Source organism: Microtus ochrogaster, chromosome 7 (assembly GCF_000317375.1).
Source record: "Microtus ochrogaster isolate Prairie Vole_2 chromosome 7, MicOch1.0, whole genome shotgun sequence".
NCBI lineage: Eukaryota > Metazoa > Chordata > Mammalia > Rodentia > Cricetidae > Microtus > Microtus ochrogaster.
The window spans coordinates 23,063,801-23,077,361 of record NC_022014.1 but is presented as its reverse complement, the minus strand read 5'-3'; the positions used below and the strand labels follow the sequence as shown (position 1 = coordinate 23,077,361).

At 48.5% G+C, this 13,561-nt stretch overlaps 1 protein-coding gene across 1 annotated transcript in view; it reads right to left on the bottom strand.

Moving 5' to 3' along the window:
- Nucleotides 1-2,896: 2,896 nt before the first annotated feature.
- The window catches only part of Vps53 (VPS53, GARP complex subunit), a 131,409-nt gene continuing 120,744 nt past the window's right edge, over nt 2,897-13,561 (bottom strand). The window contains exons 20-22 of the mRNA XM_005349525.2: nt 8,983-9,120; nt 7,578-7,682; nt 2,897-7,092 (exon numbers count right to left, since the gene is read on the bottom strand). Of these exons, the coding sequence (XP_005349582.1) occupies nt 6,922-7,092; nt 7,578-7,682; nt 8,983-9,120 (414 nt within the window). The 3' untranslated portion in view covers nt 2,897-6,921. The remainder of the gene's footprint in view (nt 7,093-7,577; nt 7,683-8,982; nt 9,121-13,561) is intronic.

Here is a 13,561-nt window from a genome sequence, read left to right as displayed (position 1 = left end):
CCATGTGGTTGCCGGGAATTGAACTCAGGACCTTTGGAAGAGCAGGCAATGCTCTTAACCACTGAGCCATCTCTCCAGCCCCCTCATAGGTGGTTTTTAAACATAAAGCAAAGAAAGCCAACCTACAAACCACAATCCCAGAGAACTTAGACAACAATGCGGACACTAAGAGAGACTTACATAGATCTAATCTACATGGGAAGTAGAAAGTAGAAAAAGACAAGATCTCCTGAGTAAATTGGGAGCATAGCGACCTTAGGGAAGGAATGAAGTGGGGAGAGGAGAGGCAGGGAGGGGAGCAGAGAAAAATGTAGAGCTCAATAAATATCAATAAAAAAAAGTAGAGTTAAACATGGTGTCAGGACTCCCGGACTGGATCTGTGGTGGCAAGTGTGTCTGTGAACGGTTGTCTCTCTGTGGATGAGCTATCCTTCCGTTTGCCTGGGAAAGCATCTCAGTGGCTGCCTCGGCTCGGCAGCCACAGTACTTCCTTCAGTGCACAGGCAGATTGTGGTCTACTTGCACCTTAACACAAACCAAGGGGCAGAAACAGCGAGTTGCTCGCCACTCCACTCTGGAAAGCTTCTGCACCCTATGAAGACTTTCCTTGGCCTCAGAAAGAAAGGGGAGTTTGCTGAGAAGCTGGTCTTAATTTCTGTCTCGTTGAAAAATTATCCTGAACAGAAGGAGGCGTGGAAATTGTGCAAATTCCCCTTGATTATGGAGCAGAAGCTGAAAGACATCTCAGATTAAGTGGGAAGCAATTTTAGCAGACTGAGTGTTTCACACTACGTTTTCTTCCAAAATTTGTTTTGTTTTGGTAAAAACAAAAAACAAACAAACCAACAAAGCTTTGGCAGTGCTGCAGATGGATCTAGGTTCCTGCGCTGCCAGGCAAGTGTTCTACTTAGGCCATATCCCCAGCTATAAGGGCGGCGTCTACCTCCTGATCACCCTGCCTCTGCTTCCCCAGTGCTAGGGCTCTAGGAGTCTTCCAGTAAACCGCGCCCACAACAATTTTTAAATTTATAATCACTCTAACTTCTTCACAGTATGTGAGTCATCAGGGCTAGGTAGGAACTTTGCCCCTGAATGCAGGTAATTAGGCAGCCTTGGGAAAAATCTAAGATTCTTTGACAGGCATTTAATGGATTCCATTCTGTGAGCCAACCACAGCTTTCCCAATTAGGACTGCTTGTCTCTCCATAATTTGGGGGTTACTATAGGTCAAAAAACAAACCTCATTAAACCCCAGAAGACAACAGAAGGCGTCCAGGCAAGAATCACTCGAGAGTGGAGCCGCGGACTAGACACCATACGCAAAACATTCTTTTGGACCCTAGCCAAGCATTCACAGGAAATGTGTCCCGCTCTCCAAAGTGGGCGGCCTGGCCAACACCGGCCGGGAGAGGAAACTCTCTTCCGCGTCTGTAGGCTTATTCCTAACGGCTAGGGAAGTGGCTGCTGCCAGGGCAGGAGGGGCGCAGAATTTGAGAACTCTTGAGTGAGATGGACTTCACCATCGCGACCTAAAAAGGGCAAGGATGACATTCTGCTGCTCCCTGGGGATGCAGCTGGGACAGAGAAGCAGGATTCACACTCTGCCCAGGGAAGGCGGGTTGGCCCCAGGAGGTTACACACACACACACACACACACACACACACACACACACACACACCCCGTCAGGCCCTCCAGTCAGACATTTCCCCCGTGGCCCGTGGCCCAGAGACAGACCCACGCTTCAGCCAGTGAGAACTCATTGACTCCTCATTGACTCTTTGTGTCTGAGACAGTCTCACTCTGCAAATCAGGTTGGTCTGGGACTATGTAGTTCAGGCCAGCTTCAAACTCACAGAAATCCTTCTGCCTCAGGTCACTGGGGAGAGCCAGGCTTAATGGCACACACCTGCAATCCCAGCATTTGGGACACAGAAGACTGAATCTGTCTCATTAAAATGAATTAAAAAAAAAAAAACAACACAAGGATTACTGGGAAGGTTTATAATCCTTTTTCACAGATGTTGCAAAAGGAGGCTCAGAGAGTCAATGACTGGCCCCATGTCAAAGTGCTAGGACCAGACCTGCAGAGCAGGGCTTCTGTGGAAGTTTCCATCCCGGGCTGCTTTTGTTTCCAGTGGACACACTCTTCATAGGCCACTGCTCACCAAAGCTTCCTCTGCCTGGCTACGGAGGTGAGAAGGCGGAGGGCTGGTAGGAAAATCATCTTGCACGAGGCTCTGGGGTGGGTAATCGGAAGTGCTTCTTTTCTCATGAGAGCTTTCCCTGGCTATCCCCTGGAAGCAGGAGCCGGTGACGATGGATGGAAACTAGGTAAAGCTCCCAGGCCAGCCTAATGGAAGTGCTACGGCAGATTTTCCACTGTTGAAGGAAAATCAGAATTCCCTCAAAGATCTCAGTACAAAATGCCCACCCAGCTGTGAAGGAAGCAGGAATAACTTGCTGTGTACAGGCGAGAGCTCCCTGGGCAGCCGCATGGGAATCTGGCTGAGAGTGGACCGGCAAGGGGAGGGGAGAGCCAACAGATGGAAACTCAGCGCCAAGTGGAATCCAAACCAGGAGCAGTACACTTGCCACACATTCAGACAGAGGGTGCCACTGTGGCTGCCCAGCCGGCGGCGGCCCCGGGCTGCCACGTTCTCCTTGGGCGCAGCCTCCTTAGACTGTCAGGAAAGCAGGGCATCCCTTCACCTGCCTCCGCGAGAAGTGTGGCGGTGGGGAGGGAAGCTCAGGCTCCTTCTTAGGGTTCCTTCTGTTTTCTGTCAGCAGTAGGCAAAGACATCCTAGCAAATGACATTCAGTAATGCTTTAATTAGCTGCAGTATTTTGTATTTCAAGATGCAGCAAGAAATCAATTCCAGATGGGGAAGACGAAAGACACTTACACAAAAGAATGATTCTTTTATTTGAAAGAAATTTACATCTCCCCAAGGTGCGGAACTCGGCGGGCCCAACAGGCTTTGTTGATGGACAGTTAGGATGGGACTGGAAATTTTTATTTCATATGTAAAATGTAATGGTTCTCTTCACGTCTGCTGGCTTTTCACGAGCCTGTTTCCAAGGTTAATGCTCAAACGGCCCGATGCAGTCAGCCCTAACAATTTTATTTTTGGGAATCCAACTTGGAGTAGACAATATATGTGGAACTTGCCTTCCCCTCTCAAGCAAGCTAAGGTTATTTTGAGACTTCTCTTCCTAGGGAGTGGAATGACATTTCCAGCTGCGTACTTCTGGCAATTTCCTTTAGCCTGCTGTAAACAGGGAGCCAGGTTTCCTTGTCCAACAGCGACTCAGGATGGGCCTGTGTAATGCCCCCACCAGGCAGCAGCCGGGACCTGTGCTCTCTGCTCTCCGTCATTTTATCTGCACCGAAGGGCCACTTGAGATGCATGTGAAGTGGGCACCTTCCTGGGTGCTGGGCAGAGTCTTGGTGCTTACTCTTTGTTCTGCCAGAGAGGAATTTTCTTTTCCATGATAGGGTGTGTGCCCAAGGCCTTGCACCTGCAAGGCTCTCCAAGAGGCTAGAGGTTCTTCATGGTTTCTGCACTGCAGGTACAGTCTAAACAAAGCCTTCTCTAGCCTGGCCCCTCTGAGCCAGCTATCCGTCCTAACAAGAGTCACAGGGAACTCTTCACATCTGGTGCTGCTGTTTTTGTCCTGTTGTTCTTCAAGAGCATCTCTCTGTGTAGCCTTGGCTGGCCTGGAACTCCGTATGTAGACCAAGCTGGCCTCTAATTCAGAGGTCTGCCTGTTTCTGCCTCCCCAGTGTTGGAATTAAAGAATTAAATATACATAACACCTAGTTATGTATATTGTTTTGAAGTGACAATAATAAATAAAGGCTGAGCCACAGGCATAAAAACAAGAACCCTGACCGCTACGGGAAGAGTCCTCATCATCTAAACAAGCTTCAGATGAAAGCTGCTAGCCACAAAAAAGGCCATGCTGGTACCAGCCTTAAGTTAGACAGTCAGAGAAACACACGTTTGTGAAAATGGGCTATAGAACTCCGTTTAAAATGACCTTTCTCTTTTCAGTGCAAGGGCTGAGAGCAGGGAGTGAGCAGTCTACAGTTGATCCTTTGTATCTATGGGTCATGCATGTAGTGTTTCAATCAAAGGCAATAACAATATTTGGGGAGAAAAAAAGAACCTGTTCAAACACATACAGACTAGTTTCTCAATTGTGATTAGTTCCTAAGCCATCCGGTGTAACAGCTGCTGACTTTGAGGTATGGCAGTGCATACCTATACTGCCAGTAGCTGGGAAGCCAGATTGGGTTATGAGTTTAAGGTCAGCCTGGACCACATAGCTACTGAGATTGTCTTAAAAACAAAACAAAAAGGGCTGGAGAGATGGCTCAGCGGTTAAGAGCACTGGCTGCTCTTCCAGAGGTCCTGAGTTCAATTCCCAGCAACCACATAGTGGATCTCAACCATCTGTTATGAGATCTGGTGCCCTCTTCTGGCCTGCAGGCATACATGCAGGCAAAACACTGTGTACAAAATAAATAAATCTTTAAACAAACAAACAAAACAAAACCACTACCAAAACCCAAAAACAATAAAACCGCCCAAAATGTAACTATTTAACAACCTATTTATGTAGTATTTACATCATATGAGGCATTATGCATACTCTAGAATATTTAGTGTCAATGAGAGGATGTGCTTAGATTATTTACATACACTGCCATTGAACAGAAGGGACAGAGCATCTGCATGGGGTGTGTGTGGTCCTGGAACCAGTCTCCCGTGGATACTGACAGCTTCTAAACATATACACGCCAGGCCTTACTACAGACTTACAGAGCTAAGCCTTCAGACATCTGCATTTTTCAAAGGGCCCCAAGGGACTCTAATGCATTCCCCAGGTGAGGAATAGGCTGTCTCTGCAGAACACACCATATTCAGTCCTCATCAAGAAGACATTTAACATAACTCCTACTGACATCTATCTGCTGGCTCCTCGGTGATTACCGACAGTGCAATACATCAAGGAAGTCACTTTGCTGGCTGTGACCACCGACTGGGAGGAATGGCAGCTTGACATCTCAATGCCATCACAGAGAGGGCTGGAAGGAGAAGCTCAGTGAGCTATGTGAGTCTGGTGACAGTGGCCTGGCGTGGGAAGAGCCCGCTGGCTTCCTTGGCTCCCCTAGGTGGGTGGTAGGTGCTGAACTGGTTGTGCTGTTTTGAGACAGGGCAAGCCACACAACTACTGGACCCACAGGGCAGCACAGAGGAACCCTTCTGCTGAGCACCAGTGGGCTGCGCTTGTCTAAGTTATGATACATCTCGACCACAAGTGACATGCCTTTTTCCTGCCACTTGTTTTCTTTCTGTTTAGAGTTTCAAAATGCTCGATACAGAAGAGTTATAGTGACTAGTAAGAATATTTTAGACGCCGATGAAGAAATGAGGCTCCAGGACTGGGGTGTAGCTTCGTGGCCAAAAGAATAAAAAAGAAAAGAAAAAGAGAAGAGACATAGGGCTCAGGATGCAAGCTGAGCACTATGGGTATCCAGAAATAACCAGATGAGGTTTGTTGCTGTGGTGGTGATGGAAGGGGTGGCCCTGGGATCTGGGATCTGACTGTCCTACTGGATGACATGTTCCCAGCTGCCGAAAGCTATCACTAATGGTGTCACACTGAGGTAGTGGTCATGCAATTGAGCCAAGAGAGCAGGGTATGGCTGCCCTGGTGAGGTGCCATTCCCTGGAGGTGGGGCAATTCCCCACTGCAGGGCTTGACTTCGTGAGTTAGTGGTCGGCAGCATGGTCAGGACAGGGTTGAGCTATGCTCTGGGATCTTCCAGGCTCTGAATCTGGGGTGCAAGGTCAATAATCATGTTCCTAGGTGTCTCTCTTAGTGGTAGTGCTGCGCCACTGAGGTGCTACATGCGGCCACGTTTCAGGGGCTCTGGAAAGTACTCCAGACTTGCAATGTACCAGGGAGTGGGAAGTCAGGCGGCCAGATTTCCTGTGTCTTCCTTCTCACAGCTTCTGCCAAAAAAGGCAAAGAAAGCCCTTCCAAGGGAACTTCCTGGTGTCTCAGAAGACAGTCCCCTCCCTTGGATCCAGGAGCAAAGTGGGCAGGACAATGTGTTCATGTTCAGGGAGAGCGCCATGCTGACTCTGTGTCTCTAAGTCAGCTCTAGGTCTGCTTCCACACCAGCTCAGGAGCCCATCACAGGCAAGACACCTGATGCCCAGGCTGGGCATGCCAGCATCTTTAGTCTGTCTCCTCATGTGTAAGATAAGCGGTGTGCATTGCTCTCCTGGGGAGTACAGAGACGTGGGAGGACCCGGGGGTAATTTGGCCATGTCATGGAGGTCAGATTGAAGTCCCAGAAAGCAGCAGGTAACACGGGATGTGCCAATCCTGGCAGGGTCCTGATAGAGAGAGGCCAGTATCCCACTCTGTCATCTGTCACTAAGTCCACTCAGGCCCCAAGCCAATTCCAGAGACAAGGAGGGAAAAGACACCCCTGATTGCAGAGGCTTTGACCTCAAATGCAGAGGGAGGAAGGGGTGAGATCCATGCTTCCTCAGTCAAGCTGCAGGTACAGGCTAGTGGGGTCCAGAGCTGGTGAGGAGGGCTATGTGGGGAGGTGACACGGCAACTCAACCATCATGGCAGCCTGGAGATAGAAGTGAGCCACAGGGACCTTTCACCCAATGCTGACCCAGCTTCAGGATGGTAGGTAATCTAAAAATGCCTTTTTACAACCCGGTTTCACTCAGTTTCCCTGACTGGCATAGAGCGAAGACAGGGAATGGGAGAGATAGTTTAATAACCGTAATGCCCCTAGAGGTTTCAAGACTGAGGACCTAGAGTCCTGAGAGTAAGGGTTTCCAGAAATCAGTAGCTCAGGGTCCCTGGCAATGTCTGTATATTCCTTACAGTCTCTTCTTAATCAGTTTCTCAAGTTTGCGGATGCGGGATGATTCCTGCTCTGGTGTTGGAGCCATTAGGGACAATGTGCTGGAATTTTCTGCCCCTGAGGGTGGGGCGGGGAGCCTCTGTCGAAAGAGTTCCAGCATGCCGCTCTGCTCGCTCCTCTTCAGCCCCTGAGAGGAGAGGGAGAGGTGGTCAGGGATGGTCCCACAATCAACGGCAGGAGCAGAAAGCATACTTTGGTCCTGAAGTCTGCCCAGCCTGAGCTCTGCTGGGCTGTATAATGGCTAGAACCCAAGGACCTCGATTTCTCCAGGGCAAGTACTGGTCCTAGAGGGCAGCCTGGAAGGTAAAATTGAGGCAAGAAAAAGGACTAACAGGACAGGAGAGAAAGAAGGGCTGAAAAGAGAAGAGAGGAACAACAGCAGAGGGAAGGACCATCCCTGTTCTTCCTTGCATTGCTCCAACCTCCCCTGGGCAGTGGCCATCCCTTGGGCAGGGCGGTCCTGAGGATGCTGCAGCCTGCATGGCCAGGATCGGCCTCCAGGAAAGGCTCTCTGCAATCTGGGATGCAGGGTGCCTTTGAGGCAGTCCCCACATTCTATATGCACATTCCATGCCTTAGGGTGGATGGGCTATAAATAACAAGAGGGCTCACCTTCATGTCCAGTATTTTCTGGAAGGTTTCTGTGTTGCAATCCGTGAGGAGTTTGATGTAGTTGTCAACAAATACCACCAATGGCTCATGAGGGGCCATCACCACCTACCAATGGAGGAAACAAGAATAGGTCCTCAGGAGCCCTCAGGCTGGAGGGCAGGGTCAGCTCTTCTCACTTGTCAGTTGACCACGAAGGGGCCTACTGCCATCCAAGCCTGTGCTCAGAAATGCTGATGGTTCGTTTCAACTTGATGTCCAATTACAGTATTCCCAAGCGTGGCTGAATCACCATTATTACCCAGATTGTCTTTTAACATATGGATTCCTGGTCCCCTAACATCCGAGGCTCCTAATTCCCCCAGGAGGCATGGAAGAGACCATCTGCTGGGGGATTTCATGGGTGGTGGGACATCCACTCCTTCTGTCTGACACTGAGAGGGGGTAGAAGCCCATAGATATCCTCAGAAACAAAAATCCTGAACTGGCCTTACTCTTTTCAAGACCTGAAACCTGACACTTTGTGTGGCCACATCCATTTAACAATTAGTACATAGACAAATGGCCACACCGGCCTCAGATTCATTTCATTTGGTTCTGGAATATGCTGATGTTTCTTCCCTCGTGGGCTGGTTTTGTTTTGAATTCCTGAGAATGTACCGGAAAGTGGCAGGGAGCAGTTCCTTTCAAGGGCCTTAGCAGCTATTTCCAGAATGCAGCTCTCCTCCCTTGAGCAGACCAGCACGGGAGGATGTAGTTTCCTCAAGCCCCTCATGTGGTCCAGATCCTGAGGTCTGCAGCCAGGCCAGGCCACTGCAGCTTAATAAAGCCCTGCCATCACTTGAGTCACCCTGGGAAATGGGCCTGAGGAGCCCGCAGGTACTGGACTCTCAGCACATGAGAACGGAGCCTCTGCTTCCCCACTGCCAGCCCTTTCTGACAGGCCCAGGTGGAGATCAGAGGCAGGTGCTGCTCCACCAGGGCACCACGTCCAATCGCTTGTCAAACAAGGCTTTAAAAAGCCCATTTGCCAATTAGATTCAGTTACTACAACATCTGTTCAGAGTTCACTTAAAGGTGCAAAACACAAAAGCCAAAAGGCTTCTGGGGAAGGGAGTGACATCTGGGCCTAAAATTCCTGCTGAGAGGCAAGAGATCCCTGGGCTTCTCTCCTGATTTGCCACCTGGCTCTCAGCTGCTAGAGCTTATTAAACAGAACTCACCTGCCAGAAAGGATTGCTGATCCCCAGGTAACTGCGCACTGATTTTCAACATCACAGAGTGTGGGCAGTCGCCGGGGGTTAGAGGGGACAGGGCAAACTCTGTGTTTGTAAAAGCCAAACTCTCTGGAACAAGGAATCTAAGATGGGGCCAGCCTTTGTGAACAGAGACCCCAGAGAAGACATACCTTGAGGATCATTTCAGCCCGGGTCATGCCTTTCACGACAATCTTAGTGTAACTGGCAGGTGCCTTCCTCACCACCTGGGAGCCGATGGATGGGAGATCGAGCAGGACCATCTTCAGGGAGTGTGTGTCCAGCAGCAGCTGCAGAACAAGCAGAGCGTTATGGCCACGCTGTGCACCAAGCACCTAGCGTGTCCACTCTGAGCAGGTGTGTGCTACTCACTGTACGTGTGATCCTTTCCCGTTACAGAAAACTTGGAAAATAGAACTTTAAAGGAAAGACCACAGTTTCCACTGTCCAGGAAAAGCTTCCTTAAGAGACCGCAGTGAAATGTGGGTATAGTTTCTATTAACTAGTGTGTGGATGAAAACCTAGCTGGAATCATACTGAGTGTGTGTATGGCTTCATACCCTGCCTTTTCTAGTAGACACATGAAGGGTTTGCATTTTATTTCCCATCATTACAGTCTTAAAGAATTACTGTTTTGGTTTTTTTTTTTGGTTTTGTTTTGTTTTGTTTTTTCGAGACAGGGTTTCTCTGTGGTTTTTTTGGAGCCTGTCCTGGAACTAGCTCTTGTAGACCAGGCTGGTCTCGAACTCACAGAGATCCACCTGCTTCTGCCTCCTGAGTGCTGGGATTAAAGGCGTGTGCCACCACCGCCCGGCAAGAATTACTGTTTTTAATGGCTTTGTAATACAGGCTATATTGTTTAAGTTACGGTAGCATTCTCCCACGTAATTCACTCCTTAGATTTTGGTTGTTAGCAACAGATGCTGAGGGTCTGGAGGGACAGCTCAGCAGTTAACTGGTTTGGTTCCCAGCACCCACAAGGTGACTCACAGCCATCGGTAACTCCAATTACAGATCCTATGCCCTCTTTTGACCTCCTCAGGTACTAGGCATGCATATGGTACACATGCATACATGCAGACAAAGCATGAGAAAAATAATCTTAAAAAATAAAATAACAAAACCAAAGGCAGATGCTGAGGCAGATAGCCTCTTCATGGCTTCTAGCCTCAACAGTGGCATCTCCTTAGGGAACAGTCTCCAGAACAGGCCAAAGCATAGCTTATCTTAGATGTTCCCAGGACATGTCTGAACCTCTTTCCACCCACAATGCACCTGTTTACATAGCTATCAGCATCACAGAAATTGTAGACTGCACCCTCATCAGCACGAAAAAACTACCACAAAATACCTTACTTATTCATACGGCAAAAAACTGGTAACTTGTACTTAGGACCTCTCTAGATGCTGTCTGATGACATTTTAACCATGTTTAATTGTATCTTGGCAACAATCCACTTTGTTTGTTCTGGACTTCTTGAATGCCAATTATCTGGAAACAGATCAGCTTTCCTCACGGATCACCAATAGCTAGAAGGGATACTACAAGTTCTTTCACATTGTCTCTCTGAGGTCCACCCTCATGAGCTCATTGTTCCCAGTTTTACAGAAGAGAACATCAGTACTCTGGAGGTTTAATAAGCAGCCACACGTGGTTCAGGATGCTTGATTAGATGCCTCTAGGCACTGATGGCCAGGGCACAGGCATGCATGAGACCAGGGGCTGGGCTTACAGCTCAGTATAAGAGCACTTACTCAGTCCCAGACTGACTTTGATCTCAGGCACTGTAGGAAGTGAAAGGAACTAGATGGCTGGAGTAGGGTAGTCTTGGTCTGTTCCAACGGTTTGAGAGAATAGAATCACTAATGGCACCAATAAGATAGAGCCAGTAGCGGGATGACAGATCTCTCGACTCCACTAAATTCAGATGATAGTGATCAAGACTTTCAGGACAAGGTTCGATGACCTGTTGGACAGCCTTTCACAATTACAGCTAGTTGGCAAGGAGTGGGAGTCCTTAAGGCTCTGACACTCTGCATCCTTTACTTACTCCTGGACTCTGGCTGGGAGAACTAATCGTTACGGTGAGTACAAATATTACAGAGATTTGGGGAATGTTAATGCTTACTTCAGATAACTATGACACATCACACGATTGGCAAAGAAGGCTATCCTGATGACAGTAATTTCATGAAGGAGTGGGACTAGTGAAAGCCTACACTTTCTGTTTGTGTATAACGTGCACGTGTACACATGGCACGTGCATGCCACAGCATGTGTGTGGAGGTCAGAGGAAAGCCCTGAGTGTTGGTTTTCACCGTCCACCTTGTTTGGAAGCAGGGTCTCTTTGATTTTTTTCCCCACTGCACTGTGTACCTGGTGCCAGGCTAGCTGCCTGTGAACTTCCCGGGATTATCCTTTCTTGATCTCCTTGCTTGCCTTCGGAGTGCTGGGATTAGAGATGTGCACTACCGTCCCCAGCTTTATGTGTGTTTTAGCTATTTCAACTCAGCTATTTCATGCTTGAGGGCAAGTGCTTTTGTCCTCTGAGCCATCTCCCCAGCCCCCAGAGTCTAAACTCCCTAAACTACTCAGCTGCGGGCAGCACAGCAATCTTATTACGCTTGTTTTAGAATGCCACTGAAGTCAGGTGTGTGTACATGTACCCGGGTTTATGTGTGTGCACTCATGTGACTGTGGAGGCTGGATGTCAATCTTAGATGTCTTCCTGTTGCTCCCTATCTTATCTGATAGAATCTCTCACTGGACCTGGAGTTCACTAACCGGCTGGTTAGCAAGTCTCCAGGATCTGTCTGTTGTGTCTCCAACCCTAGTACTGGGGCTACAAGGATGCTGGCTTTCTATTGCGTTCTGGGGATCCCAATTCAGGTTCAAGATGAACTCTTACCACCATAGTGTTTGGGTTTTGAAAAAGCCATGAGTTCACAGAAGTGTGTTTAGCATCTGAGAGACTGGCACAGAATACCAAGAGCCCAGGGTTAGCATACTCCCTAAAGTCCATGGAATTTGCATTGCTGCCCCCATACCCCTAAAGAACAAGCATGCTGAATCCAAGCCCCATAGTGTGTACCCTACAGTCCCAGCAACTTGGAAAGCTGAGGTGGAGGGTCACTTGGACCCAGGAGTTCAAGGCCACGCTGGGTGAAATAGCAAAACCCTGTCTTAAAGAAAATGAACATCGCTTAGAATCTAATAGAAGGCCGGATGGTGGCGGCACATGACTTTAATCCCAGCACTTAGAACTGGGGAGTTCTGCAACCCAGAACTCGGGAGGCAGAGGCAGGCATATCTCTGTGATTTCAAGGCCAGCCTGGTCTATAAGAGCTAGTTCCAGGACAAGTCCTAAAGTTACAGAGAAATCCTGTCTCAAATCTAAGAGAAGAAAAAGAAAAAAATTTAAAACTTCTTTTTGAGACAGGGTCTCACTATGTTGCTCTGGCTGGACTAGAACTCACTACAGAGATCAGGCTGCCTGCAAACTTAAATCTGCCTGACTCTGCCTCCCAACTTCTGGGATTAGAGGCATTTGGCACCATGACTAAAGACTGATTTTACTACTTTGTGTGTGTGCGTGCATGCCCACGAAGGCCAGAGAAACATCAGAGCCTCCAGAGTTAGAGTTCCAGGCGGTTGTGAGCTGCCTGATACAGATGTTGGGAACGCAAGCCCAGTCCTCTGGCAAGTGCTCTGCTGCAGAGCCACCTCTAACACCCCAAGACTTTCAAACTTGCAGTAGAAAACACAGGGATTGTTTTTACTCCTTGTGGGTAGAAAAGAATGTCAAATATGGGAAAGATTGAAAATTATATTACTCTAAGATAAGTTACATGAGACTCACAGTAAAACACAGACCCTGGTGCTGCTCTGACAAGGGAATGAGACATGGGGCACATAGATTCCCACGGAGTAAGGGGATGACCAGGGCCGGGTGTAGTTTAGTGAAGAGTATCTGCTTAGCATGTACTAGGCCCTGGGTTCCAACACCCAGAGGTGCTGGCTAAGAACTCGTGGAGACAGAGTGAATTGGTTCCTTTGGGGGAAGCTCAGGAGCATTTTTCTTCCTTGAAGAGCCACATATCCCACATGGCATGGTGCTGGGCATTTATAACAGCCCTTGGCAGGCGGAGGCAGGATTGTGGCAATATAGGACCAAGAACAGCACTTGGGCTACATAGAGAGACTGTTCAAAACAAGCACAAGGTATAATGGCTAAACTACAGGATAGCTCCTTTACTTACATAACAGGTTCTTGGCTGTCAGTTTTTAACTTTTTGGTTGCTATGACCAAATACCTAAACATAAGGGACAGAAGATTTGTTTAGAAGCACCGTCTTGGAGTGGTCAGTCTAAGTTGCCTGGCCCCATGTGTTCTGACAGAACATTATGGTGACAGCAGTGTGTGGTGGAAGTCTCTTCACCTCATTACAGAGAAGAAGCAGAGAGAAGGCCACGACAAGATATAGTCTTCAACTCACGGCCCCAGTGATGTACTTCCTCCAATTAGCCTGTACCTCCTGAACTTTCCAGAACCTTTCAAAACAGTGTAGCCAGCTAGGAACTAATAAGCATTTAATACACAAGCCAAAGGTGACTTTCATATTTTGTAGTAATAGGAGCTGCGGGCTGCGTCCCGGCACCCGGCCGCCCACATGGCTAGCTCTACCCGAAATAATTACACGGACACTGTGTTCATTTAATCACCGCTTGGC